The sequence below is a fragment of the Lissotriton vulgaris genome, chromosome 4_1 (genome assembly GCF_964263255.1).
Source record: "Lissotriton vulgaris chromosome 4_1, aLisVul1.2, whole genome shotgun sequence".
Lineage (NCBI taxonomy): Eukaryota > Metazoa > Chordata > Amphibia > Caudata > Salamandridae > Lissotriton > Lissotriton vulgaris.
The window spans coordinates 706340441-706363122 of NC_141691.1; the positions used below are offsets into that span (position 1 = coordinate 706340441).

The 22682-nt window shown below is 42.1% G+C and overlaps 1 protein-coding gene across 2 annotated transcripts in view; it reads right to left on the minus strand.

The window, feature by feature from the left end:
* Positions 1-22682, minus strand: part of SLC35B3 (solute carrier family 35 member B3) — a 291393-nt gene that overhangs the window by 109453 nt on the left and 159258 nt on the right. For both annotated transcript variants that reach the window (XM_086965008.1, XM_086965007.1), the window contains exons 4-5: positions 16746-16900; positions 15286-15393 (exon numbers count right to left, since the gene is read on the minus strand). In XM_086965008.1, coding sequence (XP_086821134.1) covers positions 15286-15393; positions 16746-16900 — 263 coding nt within the window. The remainder of the gene's footprint in view (positions 1-15285; positions 15394-16745; positions 16901-22682) is intronic.

The window sequence follows — 22682 nt, forward strand, 5'->3', positions numbered from 1 at the left end:
TGCACTGCGCTATCCAGATTCTGGGCCGGAGTGTTTAGCTGCTTATCTGAGGTGCTGGCCTGGGAGCTTCCCCGTGACCCCAAATTGGCTTTGCTGCATGTCATGGCAGAGATTGGGGGCGACCTGTACAAACGTCATCTTTTACTCTTGGGACTTACCCTGGCCAAGCGAGACATCGACAGATCTTGGAAAGCGCCCAGCGCCCCGCCGCTGCCTGCCTGGAGGAATGGCATGGACTTCTGCATGGGATTGGAGCAGCCTGTGTTTTTGGCCAGAGGGTGCCCTCGCAAACACCTTAAAATTTGGAAGAGGTGCGCAGACTACCGAGGGCTGGACCTGGATCCTCCGCCCGAGAGGGATGCCCTCCCGACGCTTTGATAACTGGAACAATGGTGAACTTGAGAAGTGTCATACCGAACTTGGCATGCTTTGCCTAGATTCTTCCTGTATATGTGCATTGGCAGCAGTGCACTTGGGGGGGGGGGGGCTAGGGGGGGTGTTGGTGTTTGAGTATAAGTCTGCTGCAATTATTATTGTTTTCCATTGTTGCTGACGACTCTGGGTCTCGGAGCTCTGCAGAATATTTACTTACAGACAAATAAAATCTGCTTAAAAAAAAGGCATTCCTGTAGTGGTTGGAAGCTCGATAGAATCCGACTTATCTCTGATAAATTAATGCAAAACATCACCCACGTTCTGCTTGGTCTGTTTAAGGAGTGTATTGTAGACACATGGCACGAGGATAGCTCTTCATCTTTAATTCTGTGTTTGCATGAAAGGGGAGGTGCGTCTGTGTTGCACGGAAATATCACAATTCCTGCTGTAACAGCCCTCTATGCACCGTGCAGTATCAGCTGTAAACCAGTCAGCGACACAGGACAAAAAGTAAAATACCTTTCCGATTGTAAAAAATTGGTGTGGGAGCACACTGCTTCACCTCTCAGCAGGGTCGCCCCTAAGCATCATGCTAGATGCAGTCCGACAAGCGAGTACACTTGCAAAGTCTTCAGAGTGTTTCACCAGGTGGGTGCAGATTAGTGCTGGCCATCTCTGGACACGTGTTTCTAGATTATTATCTGTCATCAGCAGAGATTAGGCATTATTTGGGGTTGCTGAGCAGGCTGCGTATCCTTGGAACGTAGTATCTCTCCAGGCGCGCAGGTGCCTCTCCACGAGCTCGTCAGCCCACAGCGGCTCGAGGGAGCCTTCAAGTAGAAAATTGGTGTGGGAGCACACTGCTTCACCTCTCAGCAGGGTCGCTGAGAGGTGACAAGCTCGTGGAGAGGCACCTGCGCGCCTGGAGAGATACTGCGTTCCAAGAATACGGCAGCCTGCTCAGCAACCCCAAATAATTTTGCCTAATCTCTGCTGATGGCGGATAATAATCCAGAAACACGTGTCCAGAGATGGCCAGCACTAATCTGCACCCACCTGGTGAAACACTCAAGACTTTCCAAGTGTACTCGCTTGTCGATCTGAACTGCATCTACCATGATGCCCAGGGGCGACTCTGCTGGGAGGTGAAGCAGTGTGCTCCCACACCGGTTTCTTACTTAAAGGCTCCCTCGAGCCGCTTTGAGCTGACGAGCTCGTGGAGAGGCACCTGCGCGCCTGGAGAGATACTGCGTTCCAAGAATACGGCAGCCTGCTCAGCAACCCCAAATAATTTTGCCTAATCTCTGCTGATGGCGAATAATAATCCAGAAACACGTGTCCAGAGATGGCCAGCACTAATCTGCACCCACCTGGTGAAACACTCAAGACTTTCCAAGTGTACTCGCTTGTCGATCTGAACTGCATCTACCATGATGCCCAGGGGCGACTCTGCTGGGAGGTGAAGCAGTGTGCTCCCACACCGGTTTCTTACTTAAAGGCTCCCTCGAGCCGCTTTGAGCTGACGAGCTCGTGGAGAGGCACCTGCGCGCCTGGAGAGATACTGCGTTCCAAGAATACGGCAGCCTGCTCAGCAACCCCAAATAATTTTGCCTAATCTCTGCTGATGGCGGATAATAATAATCCAGAAACACGTGTCCAGAGATGGCCAGCACTAATCTGCACCCACCTGGTGAAACACTCAAGACTTTCCAAGTGTCCTCGCTTGTCGATCTGAACTGCATCTACCATGATGCCCAGGGGCGACTCTGCTGGGAGGTTAAGCAGTGTGCTCCCACACCGGTTTCTTACCTTTCCGATTGTGTTTAATTTCGCAATCTGGTAGAGAGATGGGGTAATGTTCTGCAGTGGGACATTGGAAGGCTAAAGTGTCTTGGAGTCTGAATCAAAGGAACCATGCTCTTTGAATTACAAAGATCGAAATGAGCAGGCAGGTTTGCATTTATCTGCGTAAACTGCTTCAGCTTCTTGAGTGAACTGGCCAATCCGCTTTGCCTTCAGGTTGCTTACCTTGTGTTTCTACCTTGTTTACGTGCCAGCAAGCCTTTGCTGCTTGCCATACAGTATTCCAACCATAGATTCCTACTTTGGATTGACAGTAGAAGCCATGCTCTCTCTTTCATACTTACAGAACCAGTTTTGATCTGAAAGTGTGCATCAAACCAGAGGTGGCTTGGTGCAAGGGGGATAAACTTGACTTCATTGATTTGAGCTTGTAAGTTTAAAAAAGCACAGGCTGGTCGAATTGGTCAAGCTTCTCATTAACAAAGTCTTCTATAAAAATTGTCTTATGTCTGCAATGTAACAGAAGCAGAAAGCAGGGAGGCGCCCAGCTGAAATATTCTTGGTATTTCCGAGTTGGAGAATTGTGGGCATAAAATCAGAAAATATGAAGATGTCTTTCAGTTTCCATGTGTTTGTGGAATAGAAGGAGCAGTAGACTAGTGTTCGAACTAGCTTCTGCTGTAGTATACCAAATAAAACAAGTGACTAATTGTGGGTGAATTTTTCCAAAATTCTAAAAATTGAGGTACCGATCCATGTGAGTTGAGCAGATCACTGCTTAATATCCTTCTCACTTAAGTTCTCCAAGCTTGTGCTCACTGGATAACCAGGAAGAACTCATGCAAACTATACCAGATCATAGATATATTTACAACTCTAGTAGATGGGCACCTCTTCACTAAAATGCTATCAGGCAAGGCCTTGACTTAATGCAATTGAACCATGATTTCATTACAAGACCGGAGGCTACCATTATGCATGTAACTTTTAATGCAGACCCAAGCAGCCGCATATGTCACAAAGCAATAGTTCCATATAGAACATTCTTAACAAAACAATTCCAGTAAGCACTAGGCAATCAGCCTCTTTTAAATGCGGCTCCAAGCAGATAAGTCCTGTTTTCTTTATCCTCCTTAATTTGATATGATTAGTGCTCTTCTTTGATAATTTGCTAACCATTGCCTTTATTTATTGTTATTAGCCCATCTACTTTGTGGCCTATGTTTTTATCTTTGATTTTCATATCTCTAATGTAGATTAACGTGCCTTTTACTGAATCTTTTCCTCATGCCTCTCTTGGAACGTTTTGTTACCTTCCCCTTGTCTGTTTCGAATGTCCGACCTCTAATTTATGGAGGGTGGCTCCCTCTTACTGCCCGTGTTTGTCCGATTTCCTTTCTATGTTAATCGCGCATTTCTCTTCGCGCCGAGTATCTCTTTTGGCTTACCTTGTCCGGGTTTATTTGTTGTTTGAAGCGCTTTCCGCTTAGACGCGCCTTCCTTCATCCTGTGTCTCTTTTGGGCTTCTCCCCTCTTTACCGTCCGCGTCTCGAGGGGCCTGCCCTGACTCGAGGAGAGACTCGAGGAAAGACCATTAGCAAAGCTCACACTGTGTGGCGTTGCTTCTTAGCTCCTTTCCTCTGCCTCGCAGCTCACAATGAGCGTTTCTAGGCAACCGGCTGATCTCGCTCGAGGAGACAGGCAGTTTCCCGACGCGATCAGCTGTTTTTGACTACATTTACTGTTTTCAGAACGTTTTGCCATATTTTGAGTTTACTTATTTACTTTCACGCTATATTTCCCATTATTTTAGTATATATATCTTCTAGATTTAGGCTTTATACCCACCCCCTTCGATCTCTCTCTTAAAAAAAAGAAAAAAGGGGTTTTACATTAACTTAATTTGTACTATATTCTTATTTATTCAAACAAAAAACAAAAAAACCAAAAAAAGGGGTGAATTCCTTAATATTTATTCATTTAATCTAATATCTTTTATTTCTTATCCTCATTATGTCAGACATGGATTCAGACCAGGATGATATTTCTCTCCCCAACATTGAGAGTGAGGCATTTAAATCTCTGATCCATAAAGAGATGAGATCTTGTATGTTTTCAACACTTTCTAAAGCCATGGCAACTAAGAGATCCTTTTCACCAGAAGAGGATGATGAATTCACTGAAGTAAGGGGTAAGAGAAGTAGAGAAACTAAATATATTGATCGGACCCCTAAGAGCACTTCTTCAGGTCCTGGTACCTTAAAATTTGATGGAGGTCATCTTGCCTCGGGCAATTCGGGTGTCCCTAGCGGCACAACATTTAAAGGTGTCCTCAGCGGCACAACTTTTAAAGGTGTCCCCCGCGGCACAACCTATCCAAGTGCTCAGAACAATGACTTAATCCACCATGATGATTTAGATAACGATGGCCATGATGATAATGCCTCAGAATTTTCTGACGAATACATCCTCGACCTGGATGAGGATAACCATGATTTTGAATCCTTTGATGATAATCTGCCCTCCTCTTCTAAGGATACTATCCTAGACCCTCTGGGTGAGGAGATGTTTACCCCCTTAACATCAGACATCCTAGAAGCTTTGATTGGGTTCCTCACAACCACGTTAGTAAATTTATTACCAAGTGGATCAGGAATCCTCTAGAGAGAGGCACCCGTAATCTTTTGCGAGCAGAATGCTCAAGACCTTCTATCGAGGGTAAAGTCTGCCAAACACCTAATCTCGATCCCGAGCTGATAAAATATATTTTTAAGCTCGGTAGGGACCCCAGGAAGGGTATGGAGAGATCCCTTAAAATTTGTCAAGGCCGACCTCTTGATATTTTAGGTCTCCTCGTTAAAATTATTGATGCTGCTGAAGATAGTCATATCAACGGCTCCACCTTGAACACTGATCTTATCCGTGGTTGGAGCCAAAGGGCACTGGTTCTTTTAGGAAACGCTAATGTCAGTCTCAACTCTGAAAGAAGAAGAGTCGTTCTCACTAAGATTAGCCCAAAATTAAGCGACTTAGCTGATAAAGAACTCTCACTTAATCCTAAAGGCCTACTTTTTGGCGAAGACCTAATCAAAACATAGGTAAATACGTGTCCACCTTTACAGCCCTGGATAAAGCTCATTAGAACACGAAAAAGGTCTTCAACATCAATAACAATAACCTTTTTGGCAGGGCCGGAAGAAGGGGCCAATCTTTCGGCCGATTTAATCGTAGGCCCTACGGTAGATCCATAGGTTATAACGCAAGAGGTGGCCACCAGTCCTCCTACCAACCCCAATTTTACCCTCCAAGAGGAAGAGGCTTCCGTTCAAGAGGTTCGAGAACGAGAGGAGAATCTAACTACGCCAATCCACAAAGTAAGTACTTTGATTCCTTTTTCCCCTCCCACGAAAGTGGGAGGCAGACTAAGATTCTTTCTCCAGAACTGGAAACTAATTACTCAGGATCCTTGGGTTCTGAACACTGTTACTGGTTTTACAATAGATTTCATAGATACTCTGATTCAGGTTTCTTTCCCAAGAGAAATGTCCCTCTCTCCGGATCAAGAGAAGATTATAGATGATGAGATCTCTTCGATGCTCGAGAAGGGCGCAATCGTAGAAGTCTCTATGGAATTTCTGAGGTTTGTAAGTACTCTTTTTCTTGTAGAAAAAAGGACAAAGGTTGGAGACCAGTCATAAATCTCAGGGAACTCAACAAATACCTTGTTTACAGACATTTCAAGAGGAAAGGTATCCATCTTCTGATAGATCTCTTGTTAGAAGGAGACTGGTTGGTCAAACTAGATCTCAAAGACGCCTATTTTACCATCCCTATGGCCAAGGAAGATCAACCCTTCCTACAATTTATTTGGAAGAACCGGCTTTATCAATTCCAAGCTCTCCATTTCGGCCTGTCATCAGCCCCTTGGTGTTTCACCAAAATAATGAGAGCAGTCGCCTCATCTCTAAGAGAGAAGGGTATTCGTATGATTATATATCTAGACGATATCCTTATCATGTCTCAAGATCATACTCAAATTCTTCAAGATCTCAAGACTGTAATGGATCTTTTAGAAAACCTAGGGTTTATTTTAAACAAAGAAATGTCAATACTGTCTCCCTCAAAGTCCATGGAATTTCTAGGTTTCACTGTAGACACCACCAATTGCCTTCTCCTTCTTCCTCCGAAGATTTCCAAAATCAGAAAGGAGATAATACATGTCCTCAAACATCAAAATCTTTCCTTAAGGGAACCAGCCAGACTCCTGGGTCTTCTCTCATCCTCCATTCAAGCTATCTTTCCTGGCCCTCTAAATTATCGAGCTCTTCAAAGGATAAAAGGAAAAGCTTTGAGATCGGGTCTCTGGTACGGAGACCGTGTTTCCCTGAACCAAGAATCCATTTCAGAACTAACCTGGTGGTTAGAGAATTTGGATGCTTGGAACGGCAGAGCAATTTTTGGTTCAACACCAGATTTTATTTTGGAATCAGATGAGAGCCTTCATGGCTGGGGTGCCTGTCTCCTAGATCAAAACACTGGTGGAGTTTGGTCTCAAGAGGGGTCTTCACACCATATAAACTACCTAGAACTGACTGCAGGCCTTTATGCTCTAATGAGCTTCAAACACTCTCTTCAAGGCAGAATAGTTATTCTAAAAATGGACAACATGTCCACCGTTGCCTACATAAACTGCCTGGGAGGAACAAAGTCGGAAGACTTGTCAAACTTCGTAAAAAAACTTTGGATCTTCTGCCTGGAACACAAGATCTCTCTAAGAGCAGAATACCTTCCAGGGGAATCGAACCTTTCTGCGGATTGGAATTCGAGATTCCTTTTGGATCATTCCGAGTGGAAACTCAACACCTTAGTGTTCAGATCCCTCAACAACTTCTGGGGTCCCTTCCAAATAGATCTGGAATATATGTGGCCCCCCTTGCCAACCTAGCAAGATCTTTCGGGTTCACCCCCGTGTCGTACGCTGACGACACTCAACTCCTCTTTCCCTTCAAAAATCTCACACCTGCAATAAAAAGATCTTTTGCAGATGGCATGAGAGCCATTGCAGACTGGATGTCATCAAACTGTCTGCAGTGTAATGTTGGGAAGACCGAAGTTATGCTGTTCGGTCAAGCGACGGCACATTGGTCATCGGACTGGTGGCCCCAAGAACTAGGTCCTGTCCCCATCCCCAAAAGCAAGGTCAGAAACTTGGGAGTGTTATTTGACCAACAACTCACTTTCAAGGATCATGTCAATCAAGTAGCCGGCACCTGTTTCCGGGCTATAGGGATGCTAAGACGTGTCTTCCCCTATCTACCGGACCACCACAGAAAAACTCTGGTGCAGGCTCTTGTTATCAGTAGGGTAGATTACTGCAATGGATTGCTCCTTGGAGCTAACGAGGAACAAATCAAGAAATTGCAGGTTATTCAAAATACAGCAGCAAGGATTGTCATGAATGTCCCACCAAGGACACCATCCTGCCCCCTACTGACTCAACTTCACTGGCTTCCTGTGAAGAAGCGAGTTCAGTTCAAGATCCTGTGTACCATACACAAGAGCCTAACAGGGATAGGCCCCAAGTATTTCATTGACATCTTTCAGCCCTACATCCCAGGACGCTCTCTGCGCTCCAGTAATCAGCAACTACTGAAGGTACCTAGAGTTAAGAAAACCAGGCAAGGTGGCCGTGCGCTGGCTCACACCGGACCCACACTCTGGAACTCATTGCCGCCGGAACTGAGGTCCATCACTAACCACATGATGTTTAGAAAAAATCTAAAAACCTACCTGTTTCCCAGCAACTAACGTTCATATTACCTCCGGACACACTTTGTATTCTCACTTCTATCTGCAGTTATAGCGCGGAGATACCCCTTCGGGGGTCTAGTCTGGCGCTTTATAAGCATATAAAATAAATAAATAAAATAAATCTTTTTGCGAGCAGGTTGACTTTTCAACTGGAACATTATTACAGCTGGATGCCCGACCCGGGTGCTCTAGCGGTCAACGCTTTTCTCCAATCATGGGTAGGAGTAAACGCTTAAGCTTTCCCTCCCTTTGCCATGATCCAGAGGGTCCTTCAGAAAGTGAGACATCAACACGCCTCCATTGTCCTAGTAACTCCCTTTTGGCCTTCCCAAGCCTGGTTCCCACCTACCCTAGAGATGTCTTATGATCTTCCTTCTCTCAACAACCTTCTCACAGATATAGACGGTCGAATTCACCCTCTTGTCCAAACAGGGAATTGGAACTTTCTTGCCTGGAGAGTGTAAGGAGATCCAATGATCTCGCAAGGCTTTTGTCAACAGATTCAACTCTCCTCTGAGAATCTTGGGCCCCTGGAACACATTACCGGTATAACAACATTTGGAAAGTTTGGTTACGTTGGTGCTTGGAAAGGGACTTGGATCACGTGGAAGCACCTATCGTTGATATAGTCAATTTTCTCGGAGAACAATTTGACAGGAGTCTAAGTTATAGATCTATCAATTGTTATAGATCGGCTATCTCTGCTGGTCATTTATTGGTCAATGGTAAGACGGTAGGTAAAAATCCTATTATTTGTAGAATCCTTAAAAGTACCAGACTTAGAAGACCTCTAAAACCTAGATACCAATCTTTGTGGGATGTTAAATTAATTCTTGACCTTTTCTGTAGTTGGCCAGATAACTGTCTTTTGAACAGAAAGAACCTTTCTATCAAATTAGCTACTCTTCTTTGCTTAATTTCCTGTCGTAGAGTTTCTGATGTTAGAGCTCTAGATATTTCCTATAGGTCTTATGATATGTTTGGTGTCAAATTTGAACTCCACAGAAGGACCAAGACTATGTCTGATTCTATTTTCTATCCACGTTTTGATATTTGTAAAAAACTCTGTGTTGTGGATTGTATGAAACAATATGATTTGAGAATGCATGCTCTTTGCCCATGTGGTGTTGATCAATTACTTATATCCTTCGTTAAACCTCATAAAGGGTATTTCCTCTGCCTCTATTGCAAGATGGGTCAAAATTGTTATGAATATTGCTGGTGTTGATCTAAGTATCTTCAAACTGCACTCTATCAGCTGTGCTATGGCCAGTAAGTCCTTTTGGTCAGGAGGTAAGTTGGATGATATTCTTAAAGCTGCTGATTGGTCGAATTCTAGAACTTTTGCACATCATTATTGCAAACCAATCACTCATATGTCTGATGTTGTCTTACATGGCTACCAACATGCATAATGGTAGCCTCCGGTCTTGTAATGAAATTGCGATTCTCCTATTAACATGACTAGAGAATCTGGATTTCATTAAAGACACGGAAGCTAACATTATCCCTCCCACCCTTCCCATGGGTGGTTGATGGTTGGATTTTGTTTACTGTTTAATTCTTGTGATATGTTTATTTGACTACTTAACTTGCTTTTATATTCTTATGTTCCTTGTCAGAATTGATCTTTGTTTATATTTCTGGATTTATTTACAAATTTTCCTTTTCAGATAACCTCTCGTGAACGCTTGTTCCTGATTCCTTCCCTATGGATCTTGGAGATTTTGTTCATCCTTCATCTTTCTCGATTTTGTGAAGTTTCGTTGACCCAGATAACCTCTCATGAACGCATGTTCCTGATTCCTTCCCTATGGATCTTAGAGATTTTGTTCATCCTTCATCTTTCTCGATTTTGTGAAGTTTCGTTGAACCTTCATTGAAGTTTTTATTGGGACATTTCCTTTCTCCTTTACTCCTCATTTAAAAGAGGCTGATTGCCTAGTGCTTACTGGAATTGTTTTGTTAAGAATGTTCTATATGGAACTATTGCTTTGTGACATATGCGGCTGCTTGGGTCTGCATTAAAAGTTACATGCATAATGTTAGCCTCCGTGTCTCTAATGAAATCCAGATTCTCTAGTCATGTTAATAGGAGAATCGCAATTGACCTCAAGAACTCAGTAGCCCCTAAAAACACTGAAAGTAATTTAAAAAAAGGTTCCATGAAGTTTTAAACGCAATACATTTGCGGACGATGTCCCCAAAACAGAGGAGCTGTGAATTCCTCTTAGTTGAAGTGTGTCTGAAAACAGACTTAGTCTAGGTCATATAACCTGCCTGAAGTACTCCAGCCAATACAAAATTCCAGCAATTGATAATAAAGAAGGATTACGGCAACAAATTATACGTTATATTGTACTGACTAGCAATAAATTGGTTTAAACATAGAAATCAATCACATAATCAGTTTTGGAAAATCTGAACTATTTAGACAAGTCTTGGAAACCTTAAAATGACCAGATAAATGTACTGTGTAATACTATTGAATCTGTAACAGTGGTGGCTATTGAGTGTGATATAGGTGCCATGTATATAATTAGAAGCTAAGAAAAAAAGGCAAACCATTGAATAGTTTTGAAGCCGAGGCAGTGTGCAATAGAAGGAAATTGATTGAAATCAAATTACAAATTTAAATGAAAAATGAGGAGACTCTTACCCCACTATCTCATTAAGGAAGCTGCAACCTATAAAAAGGTAAATCAGTAATTTACACTGCATATGTTTTGTTATTACCTCACTTACTACTCATCATTTCCATCACCCCCGCTACACGTAACCACCCAAACGGTCTACATTGCTTAATACAGTATGGTTAAATGTACACTATTTCTTTTAAACTATTTAATTAGTTCAACAGGTTTATGTACAACTTCGCTTTACACAAACAGATCAAATGAGCCCTAAAGATAGAATAAGCAATGTAAGTTAATGGATGGAGATAAAGAACTAGAAAAGTAACCATACGCAAACATAATATTACTTGTGGTATTGGAAGATAATAAAATGATCACTTAAAATGGACAGGTCAAAGTCAATGTTAATCTATCAAAAAGAAGCAGAAAAATGGACAGAGTAAATTCAAGACATGCATTACAGCAGAAAGTAAAATGCATTGCAATGTCATCCAAGGTAAAGAGATGATACAGTGCAGCCACAAAACAAACTGATGTAACACTATTAAGGCTAAGAGGAAAATGAGAAAAATAAAAATAAAAAAAATGCATAAATCATCCATATTAGGTGTTTGCAAAACCTGTAAGACAAGCTGAAATCTGAGACTTACATAAATAAACACTGCACATAGAATACTCTATATGCCAAACCCTCAAAGTGCAGAGAGATTTATAGATTGAGAACCAAAGACGAAATACAGCAACTAACAGTGGTGGTTCGTCCATTGGGGGCGTTGGGGCGTTGCCCCACTAATGCCATGGCCCAAAGTTCTTGTTCTACTTCTCCTACGCTAATTCCAATCAGGACTCCTGGAATTAGTGTCGGAGAAGAAGAACGAGACGAGAGACGCTGGGGTGGGGGCGGGGCTGTGGCAGCACTTAGGGAGTTGAGTTACAGGCCTGTTACAGTCCCAGCAATAGTGCGCATGTTAATTTTTGGGCTGATCATTTTCATGGTCAGCCCGAACATGCGCACTCTAGGCTGCACATTAGGAGACAGAGGGTTTGATGCCGCAGCCCCCGGTCTCCTAATGGGCAGGGAGTATCCCTGCCCTCTACCAATCCTGGTGACGCTGCTGGAGCAGCATAAGAGAGAGGTTGGCACTGACTGCAGTGACGTTGTGGCTGTTCCTGTTTGCGCCTCCTGGTCCGGTGTCCCGCGCTCTTCAAGGGTCGTGCAGTGACTGGAGGCGGTGCAGACCGGTAGGTTTTCTTTTCTTATATTATAGTAATCTTCCCCGGCTCCAACCCCCCCCCCCCCCCCCCTCTACCCCCCCCCCCCCCCCGCGAGTATATGTTAATTTATGCCTAGATGGGATCGGATGTATTTTAGTCTTCTGAAAATCGGTACCCAGCCATATTGCTTCTGTTGGTCTTCACCGTGGAGTCCAGTGAAAGACAGCTAAGGTGAAAAACTGATCCCGTCCTTTCGCAGTATAACTTAACTCGGAGTGCCTTGCGCAGTATACGTGCATTCACTCCGAGTTAACTCTCAAGAAGAACGCGGGGGATTCAATGAAAAAGCCGTCTAAATAAGAAATCAACGTTCAGAGTAGTACTTACCGAGACAGCTCGACTTTTAAAGATATACTAGTCTTTTCCGCTCTCTGTGGGCAGAGGCTGCTTCGGCGTTCTGCTTTTTCTTCCAGTTTTCTTTCATTCGGACTATGGGATGTGATAAGAACTGGCCCGGGGCGATCTTTTTAACAGTGTGCACTTTCCTGAAAGACTGCAGAGCTGAGCAGCTCGCCAGGCAGAACCTGAGGAGAGGCCGGGCTGAGACAACCAGGGTGGAAGGGAGGACTGTTAGATATATGCTGTAAGCACCACCAAAGTTATTTTCCAGGCAAGGCTTACATAATAGGTGTCATCAGTCAGTACCTCCTTGCCCTTTGACCCTGGCGCCAAGATGAAATTGGTTCCAGTAGCGAATCAGACAGCTAATAAATGACCCACGTTTGAAACACGGTGCAGTTCTAAACATGTACCCACGTGCTGTATAAGGTGCCTTGCAAGGTATGGGACAATTGCAAGTCGTGACTTTCATGTGTGTGTGTGTGTGTGTGGGTGTGGGTGTGTGTGTGTGTGTGTGTGTGTAAACCTAGATCACTGACTGCCTTTGTAGTTGTTTTTGGGGGAGGGGTTTTGTTCAGTAATGCATGTTGTTCTACTGCTCAGAGTCACCCGAAACCTTAAAACGCTTTTAAGCAGCTGCACACCACCAAGGCATAAGTTCGTTACGCGCGCCACAAGCGGACTAGAGAATTGGAAGTTTATTACCAGATGATGTCATTAGCCAACTCAGCTGAACGCTAGCTATCCGCACCAGAAGGGTGTAACTCTAAAACGACCCTGCAGCACTCGCAACTGTGTCTTACTGTCCCTGCAGCATCCCCACATCCCACACACCTACCTTAGCAGTGAGACGCTACGATACCCAACCATTACCATTAATTAAACCCCAGGTTTAATATTTAATAAGAGAAAGCATGCCTTGCGAGCAGAGCCCTTTCCCCACCTCTCTGACAAGGCCCCCTTCGCCTGCTGGTGTTCTGCGAGTCCATTTATTTTGAAATCGGCTCAGCCTTTTAAGACATTCTTTCCTCTTCGGATATGACCTCAATTTCCCTACAGGCAAGGCCACTTCTGCTTGTCCCCTAAAGCCTCTGCATAACAACCACTCTGATACTATAGGATAGTCTAAGCATGCCACAGATTTAACGCATTCGCAAAGCATAGGTAGCTGCAGAGTGATAACAGCTCTGTCAAACAAACTACCATCTCCAACAGCCCAGGGGGTTTGTGAAATGGATGTGCAAAGGAAAACATTGTGAAAAGCCTCAATCAGCTTCCGGAGAAAGTTCACTTTTCTGAACAAATGTTTACACAGCTGTAAACATGGCATGATTATAAAGGGTTTTTCTCCAAGCGTTTGTGTTTAGGTATCAGTGATAGAGGTGTATTTATTTCTAATTTGTGTGCAGTTCTCTAAAGAATCCTGCAGGCCAGAGACACAGATAGAGAGAGACAGAGAGAGACACAGAGACAGAGACAGAGAGAGAGTGTTTACGGGTTAGAAAGAGAGGGTAAGAGTTAAGTATGTGTGTATGGGAGAGAGAGAGCATTTTGTGTGTGTGAGAGTAGGAGGGGGAGAGGGTAAGGTGTGTGCGCGCGTGTATGAGACAGAGCAGGTTTGTGTTAGAAAGACCATGTGTGAGAGCGAAAGACTATGATGGGTAAGAAAGAAAGGGAGGAAGTAGAAAAGTGTGTGTGTGTGTATGTTTGATACTTGCCTCTCAGGCCCCCAGTCCGTGCCAAAAGCACAAACGTTAAATGTTGACATTTAATTGTGCACACATAGCTCTGTGAATACTGACTGCAGTGTGAAAATATTGTTAGGCCTCACCACTTTAAAATGTCGCCAGCCGCCACTGACAACTAGATTAGTACCCATTGACTGTCAAGTAAACAACAGTTTTTTTGAGAGGTGTTAACAACATCATTTAACCCTAAATATCTTGAAATACTTTTAGTCATATTCAATATGAAACACATACATTTACCGAGAAGCATTCAAATTATAGGACAGAGCGACGACAGTGGGAATAATTTGAAGAAGCATGGAAATGAACATCAAAAAAAGGCCAGGAAGGCAGAGGCAGGAAAAGACTGCTAGTGACAGAAGTGAGTGTACATGAAATTCTACTTCATTTGCATAGTGCACAACCACACAGAATTAAGTACCGCTGTTGGGCACACAATATCCATGCGAAAGAAGAAAATGGAAACTAAAATACTAACTATGACAAACACTATGCCGTTCAATAACTAGGTCCTAAAGAGAGATATTTGGAGGGGTGATAAAGGGGAAATTTCGTATTTAAAATCAACAACGTTTAATGTTAGCGGAAAGGATATTAAACTAATGAAACTAAATACCACATGTTTGTCTTATTAAATCTACTGAAGATGTTCTATTAAAAACCTCTTGTTGTCCACTTCACACTTCACTCAGAATCACAGTACGGGGGGGGGGGGGCGTATGAATGCATAACTTCTGTATTTAGTCACAAGATTGTGTAATGTAAAAGATTTTACACAATTGAAGAATGAAGCAGCCTCTTGAAATGTCTTGAAATTAATGTTGTTACTCGGCTAAATGGTTCATTTATGTGCAAATATACCTACAGCTTACAATTCCCTTATCATTCAATGTACTCCAATTAATAAGTAAAGTTGAAGAAAGGACCCACAAGTGAATACTGCAGCTACTGTATATTCAAGGACCCTCATTTGAATATACAAAATCGTTCAAGGCAATTACCTTACTCACTTGGAGTACTATTGCAATTGTGGAGGAAGTGGCTTTCACCAATTTCACAGAATATGAACTCAGCACTCATGACTAAGAAACAAAACTTGAAGCTGCTGCATAGACTTTTAAAAGGCATGTTTAAAGTTTACTCACCCTTTCTTTGCAAGGATCCACCAAAATAATTGATATTGAGCATTACAGTGATAAGATAGCAAAATCATATTCGCATAGACTCAAATGTGACTATCCGAAAACATACCAGGGTTTAGCCTCAAACAAATAAGCGCTCTTAACATGCTACTTTACCTGTCATATTGAAATTTGGTGCTACTGTGCTGTCAGCCAAAGTGAACCATATGAGACCAAGACTCATACACATTGCTGCTGACACGTCTGCTATATTGTAACGTTTTCCTGTAACAGAATACAGAAAATGTTAATTCAATATTGTTTCTAGAACCAATGTCTTTTGATAAAATAAGCAATAACAAAAACTAAATAGTCTTTTGATTGGATGGCCTAATTGATGAAGGAATTGTGTGGCCTTTCACATGGTTTTTAAAATGAGTATGAACAAAATAAATAGTTATACTCTATGGTAGCAGAAAATATTTTTGGATTAACAAATCTACTTTACCACAATGGTTCAGATGTATAAAGTGCATGAGTGGCAGTCAGTAAGGTAAGTCATTGGGTAATGTTCTGCTGAAGAAATCTGGGTGGTAGCAATTTGATTTTTACTAAATTTCCCCTGCTGCATTGGCCAACAGTAAAATCTGAAGTTAAGCGTACTAAAATGAAATTAGTAAATTCTTTTAAATATTCACAAAAGATAATACAGCAGTGCAGCTGATATTTCTCAAGAGGTCCGAATCTCTGAACCCACCTTCAATGTGTTTTTAAAGCCCACAGTAAACAAGCACATTATAATCATACTTGTGAATAGAAAAACAGAATAACATTTTATATGGAGCTAAGTCAATGGTATTATAATGATCAAATTAACAGAACAGTAGTACATAGGATAATTCAAAACACAAAGAGGATACAACATATGGATACAAGAATGAGTCCCAATGTAAAGAAACATTCACACACAATCACCAGCCTCAAAATACTCAAGAAGCTGCCAGTAGAGCGCTGGAAAATATTAAATAATTTGTGCACTTTGCATGCAATTACTTGGATTGGGGAGGGGGCAAGGCACAACAGTGTAAAGACAGTTACCCCATCATATATCTCTACCAAGTATTTGGATTGAACATAAACACTGGTCTTTAATCTTTCAAAATAAGTGCAAGACATAGAAAGAAAACCAGGGGATAGACTTACACACAAAGGATGCCTCTTAGGGACAAGTTATATGCAGTTTGTGGACCCTCTTGGGGCCAGGGACCAGTCAGATTAGGCTAAACAAGAGAAAAATGTGGTGGAACCTTAAGGAGTGTAATACATGTACTACAATGTCCGGTTTGCACCTAAGGTTCTGGAAAATAATTGATATAGACTACAAAAATGATCAAAGGTCCTAGAATTGTCGTACTTCTCTCACATTACACAAGACAATCCCTCTATCCAGCACATACAAAATCCCAACTATTTCTCCATTTTGAAATTATCAGGTGTTGAATGATCACAAGATTCTCACTTACAGACCTTGTAAGAAAGGTCTTTTTTGTTGTGACATCACAAGATTGAAAGAAATCTATAACAATGTTGTGCGATAAGAATATAAATCAATCATGTTTACTAATGATGTTAGATACCTTGTATAAAGACTCCTCCTATCATCACAGGAATCAGTTTGCAGCATTTGAATATGACTTGGGTAGGATAATTCAAGTATCCTAGTGACGTGTTTGATAATCCCATTGTTCCCACTGTTAGAACTGCTATAATCATATATGTTTTGGCTGGTATTCTGTAAAACAAAACAGGATTACAAGCAACCCCACCTGAATACATTAAAATTGGTTACATCTTTCTTTTTTTTTAATACTTTATATTTTTTATTGTCAAAAGTACAGTCATGCAGTCCAGCCAGGTTTACATGAACAAAGCATCATCATTAAGATACAAACGCAGAGAAAACAAAAAACATAAGAGAAAATAAAAAAGGAAAACAAGAACCAAAACCCCAAAACCCGCAATGATGGGATTTCTTCTGAGCCATTTCTAATCTATATGTTAATATAGCCGTTATATCGGTTAGCTGGCTTTAAGCAGATGTTTTAGAGCTCATCCAGATCGCCCCCAGGAGGACCTATATTCTTGCAGCGCTTGAACCCCTAGCTTTAGCCAGCACCCTTTCCCATTCCCCAGTTTCTTTTAGAATTAGCCACCATTCCATCTCCGTAGGGGGTTTAGGGGAGATCCAGGCTCTAGCTATCACCAACCGGACAGCAACCAGGATATTTGTCAATATAGGCCCATTCCGCTCACACTCATCCTTATATCCTAAAATCCTTTCAGTTACTGGGAGCGTAAGATCCCTGCCTAGTCTATTTTTAATTGCTCCTAATATCTTATCCCAAAACACCTTCAACTAAGGACACAGGACAAACACGATATCTGCAGCAGTGCCTACCCATACAGCCCCCCCCCCTTGAGACCATCTGGCAATCCTTTCTGGTGTATATTAGTGCAAGCTAAGTTTCCGAAATTGCTGCCGCCGTAGACTCACAGAATGTACGGATCAAGCAATAGTATCTAGAGCTATCCTCATGTTCTTAATAGTAATATTTTCCCCTAGAGTCTCACTCCACTTGAGCGCCAGTTTCTCACACCCCTCTGTCTGGTTTTGACAAAGAATTCGGTACACCTTACTAATGGTTGCCTGCTGGTTCTGAGTATACATACACTCCCACATGTCTGACCCGGCAACCCTCCTCATTTCCAGACTTCTAACTAAGTAGTCCCTAACCTGTATAGTTGTCCCACGGAGTGCACCCCATACCTGGCCCACTGATGGGTCGTACAGGCTTGAAAAATTCCAGGCAGCATTGGGTTCCCCCACAGAGGATATCTACTATGAATAGAAGATAGAGAAAGTCTAGTTTTAATGCCCTGCCATATATATACACAATCCCGGATGGTCTTAAACCGTACACGTTTAAAATAGTTGGGGTCGTTAATTCGATGCAAAAACATCTGGATCTCTAACCCAAGAACCAGCCAATGCCAGGAGTTCATTTGCTCAGGGTTCAAAAGGCTCCGTAGCGGCCAACAAAGGCAGACAGAAAATAAAGTTTAAAATCAGGAAAGTCTAAGCCACCTTGATTGTATGGGAGCTTTATCAATCCATTAGCCAGTCTTGCCTTCTTATAGCCCATATGAAACTACTAAAAACTCTGTCAAGTTTCCTAAAAAAAACATTTGGAATAAGTAGCGGGATGGACCTAAAGAGATAAAGAAACTTGGGAAGAATTTTCATTTAATCACGTTGAATCTGCCCAAGATACTTACTGGAAGTTTGTGCCACAGCTTCAATTGTTTAGTATCTTTAGTTAATAAAGAGACAGAATTTAGAGAATGTATAAGCTCAATTTTAGAAGAAATTTGTACCCCAAGATATGTAACCCTCGAACATACCTCATCAATCGCGTCCTCCGGCTGAAAATTGAGCAGGACTTGAGTTTCATTCCTATTCAACTTATATCTGGAAAAACGTCCAAACCGTTTTGCCTCTCTATCTTTATTTTCTATAGCCTCCTTTGGTTTTTCCGTAAAAGTGGCTATATCATCGGCATATGCCATGAGCTTAAGGGGGCGCTGTTCAATATTAAACGGGCTAGTCAAATTATTAACCAAAAGTGCCTGATTAAATGGCTCTATATAAAGAGCAAATAAAGGAGGGGAGAGGGGGCAGCCCTGCTTCGTACCGCGCCGAATGGGAAAAGGGATAGTTTGAACATTCGAATACAGTACCTTAGCCATCGGGTTATGATACATAGCCGCTACCAGTTTTAAACATTTTTCTTTAACCGCATCGCTGCGGCGGTTATTTTTCCCCTACGCGGCTTTTTTCTAAAAGCCGCGTAAGATGACGAGCTCAGCTAGTCATCCGCACACGCCCCCCGTGGCTGATGACGAGCTGAGCTCGTCATCAGCATCGAAGGGGTTAACTCCAAATGCAGTGAGTGTTGCCCAAAGATAAACCCAGGCCACCCAGTCGAATGTCTTTTCTGCATCTAATAAGACCATGCCCAATTCAATATTTAACTTCCCAGCAACATCGAAAGCAGTTATTGCCGTATTTACATGGGCTGTGGTATCTCTCCCATGAATAAACCCATGGTGCTGGGGAGAAACCAGGCTGGCCATCATTGGAGCTTATCACGTGGCCAATATCTTAGCAAACACCTTTGCGTCTACATTAATTAATGAAATTGGGTGGTACAAGGCCCGTTCCTCCAGAGCTTTATCTTTCTGTAAAAAGAAGATTATATTGGCCATATTCCATGAGTTAGAACACGTCCTGTGTTCCCAATTTGAGAAATTACATCCCCCTGTACCGGGCGAGAAGGCTTTTACAGCACTTATGAAGCTCCGCGGAGAGGGCATAACCCCCCGATTGCCTCCAAAATCTCTTCTACTGTGATCTCCTGTTCTAATAGGAGAGAATCATCTTCTGTCAGAGTCAGCAAGTTACTCCCCTGTAAATAGCTCTGCATATTAGTTAAGTCTTGCCCTAAATATGGGGAATACAATTGCTGGTAAAAGATAGAAAACTGACTAGCTACCTCCTGGGGGCATCTATAAAGGATTCGCCCTCTCCTTTTATAGCCTTGATCTTAGTTTTAAAACGATTATCGATAAGTTGATGGGCTAGGACATTCCCGATCCTATCGTCATATTCATACAGCAATGTCTTATGTTTGGTAAAGCACACTGCCACTTTTTCCTTTAAGACTCTATTTATCACAGCCTTCTGCTCCAAAAGCAAAATGTTCAGAATGTCTTGATCTGCTTTTTGGAAATAAACTGCCTCAGCATGCTGAAGTTTGCAGACAATGAGCATATTTGGTTTGTCTCTCCCGTTCCTTATTCTGTTCACAAACAAACTGCTGAGTAACTCCCCTAATAAATGCTTTCATAGGATCCCAAACAACCCAAAGCAATAATATGTACATCTTTCAAAACATTTTTAATTTAGAGATTACTAAATGTATCAAAGAGACAGCATTGAAAGCCTTTGACAAGGATACAGTAAGCAATGAATATTCTAGCAGAAAGATTTATATAACAAAGCAGAAATTCAAGATGAGATCTAACTATCCAGGTGGTATGATATTCTGATACTTTCTTGCTATACCTACAACCTGTGCACTTTTGCTTTGCACATTCTTCATAAGAAATGTGTAAATAAGCAAGTTTGCTAACTGCACTTGGATCGAAAACTCTTTGTGCATCTTTGGAAAAACCATACTAAAACTCACGAATAAGAGTGCCGAATACTGACAGTGAGGATTGATTTAGATAAAGTAAAATTGCTGTCATCTACATCTCTCTCAATACTTGGCTGGAGTCAAAAAGGAAGTTTGGAAATCTGCATGAAAAGGTTTACAACTCACATTGGTGCACATTTACCACTTTCTGCAATGTACAACATTCTTCTGTTATGCTTGGAAAAGTACACCAGTAACAGCTTTCTACACGTATATAGGGATATATAGCAATGCATTGTAGTTGCATTCATACAGGGTCCCATATATCAAGAGTTTTTGCATTCGCAAATGGGCTGATTCTCAGAATAAGCCCGTTTGTGTTTGCAAAAAATGCTCTTGCCATGTATCAAACCCTAATTTGCGATTCGGTAACCTGTTACCAAATCGCAAAATGGGTTTGCAATTCGGTATTTGGAAGGGGCGTGTTTAGGGCATCTCTTCCAAATACCAAATCCTAACGGTATATATGAATGTTTTGTGAGATTGAATACGGTTGCAAAACATTTGCATATTACCACCAACTTCAAGAAGGTGGTAACCTATTCGCAAATGGGAAGGGGTCCCTAATGGACCCCTTCCCCTTTGTGAATGTTTGTAGAAGCATTTTTTAAGAGCAGGCAGTGGTCCCACGGACCACTACCTGCTCTTAAAAAATTAAAGGAGGTCCTGCGTCACCAATGACCTCTTCTATGGGCCTAGGGGGGCACACGTGGTGTCCCCCCAAACATCCATGCACCGTTTGCCAGGCACCAAATGGTGCCTGACACGGTGCATGAATGTTTGAGAACAACCCTTTTCCAATGCGGATTGTGCTGTCACCCATTTCTAGGGCCGAAGCACAAGCCAAAATGGAAAAGAGCAGTTTACCGACTGCCAGCACGACAGTCGCATTGTAATCGGGCAGGTCGGACCACCGACATATTGTCGATGGGACACCTGACCTAGGCGATGGCGGTCGGACGATCATCCAATTGCCATCGTAATGAGGCCTAGAATCAGTCAACCGGAACTTGTACTTTCATTGATCCTTTTCTCATAGGTGAATGCAATTTTGCTGCAGAGAGAACAACCTATATATCTAAATTCAAACAGAATATCTATATATTTTTACTGGTACTCGTATATCTGGGCCACACTATGATACCTTTAAGGACCTTCTCACCGGTCTAAGGAATTGGCTATGTCCTGCTATTTTTTGATGTCTTTGAGTTTTCTCTTTTCTATGTGAATGACTTATATCAGAGCCAGTGATTACCAGTTATTGATAGAAAGGAATAGCACTTAGATCTATTTCATAAGTACTATAGCACAGAGGTTCCATAAGGTGTTTGGCTTTTCCATTGTCGACATGAATACTATCTTCATCACTAGCATCAGTTAAGCCATTTCTACCAGTCTATTATCCAAGGCCAGTGACATCTGCTGAGAGTTTCACTCAAGTTTTCTCTGCAGTCTCTTGTCTGGGTTGCCAATATAATAGAATAGTTCTATATAATTTTCCTTAACAATTCTGGGATGTATCATTAAAATAACCTTACTTCTTCTTGAAGATTCATACAGCTATTGGTCTTATTGGCATTTTCTTATCGTACCTATTAAATCTTGAATTTAGTGAGTCTGAGTCTCTTGTTCATCTCTCCTTTTAGTTTCTTATTGTTGCCTGTTTGTGTCATTCTCTCTGCTTGATTCCGACTGGAGCTGACATTGTAGAAGTATAGTCTTGCCTGTGCCCCCGTTTCTTGTTTGAGGTACTGTAAAGGTAGCCATCTTGAAGTTTGCTCAATCAGCCTGTGCTGTTAGTGGACAGTAACTCTCCCCCAGAGCGGACTGACTGAGGCATATTTGTTAGGTGATTCATAGATCCTCGCTATTCTCTAAGTTTTGATTTGTGGGAATCCACTCTGTCCTCTTTTGTCTCCCATTTACACACGTTTTGATTGTTTCACTTCACCTAAGTTTAGTGTTGTATCTTCTAGTTGCACTGAAAACACTCCCTCTTATGTTTCAGGTTGGTGGTCAAATTGATAAGTGGGACCCCACTTTCTAATATGTCTCTTCCCTTTTCCTGTCAATACTGTCAATCTACCATTGCAGTCTGTTTTGTCAAGGAGAAAATAGATAGCAAGGAATAGTTCTGCAATTGAAAATCTGTTTTTTGTCATCATCATCAGGTTGGTTGCAGATGTGATGATACTACTTCTTGTCTGCACAGATAATATGTCCCTGTATGGATGATGACCTGTTTTGAAACACTGA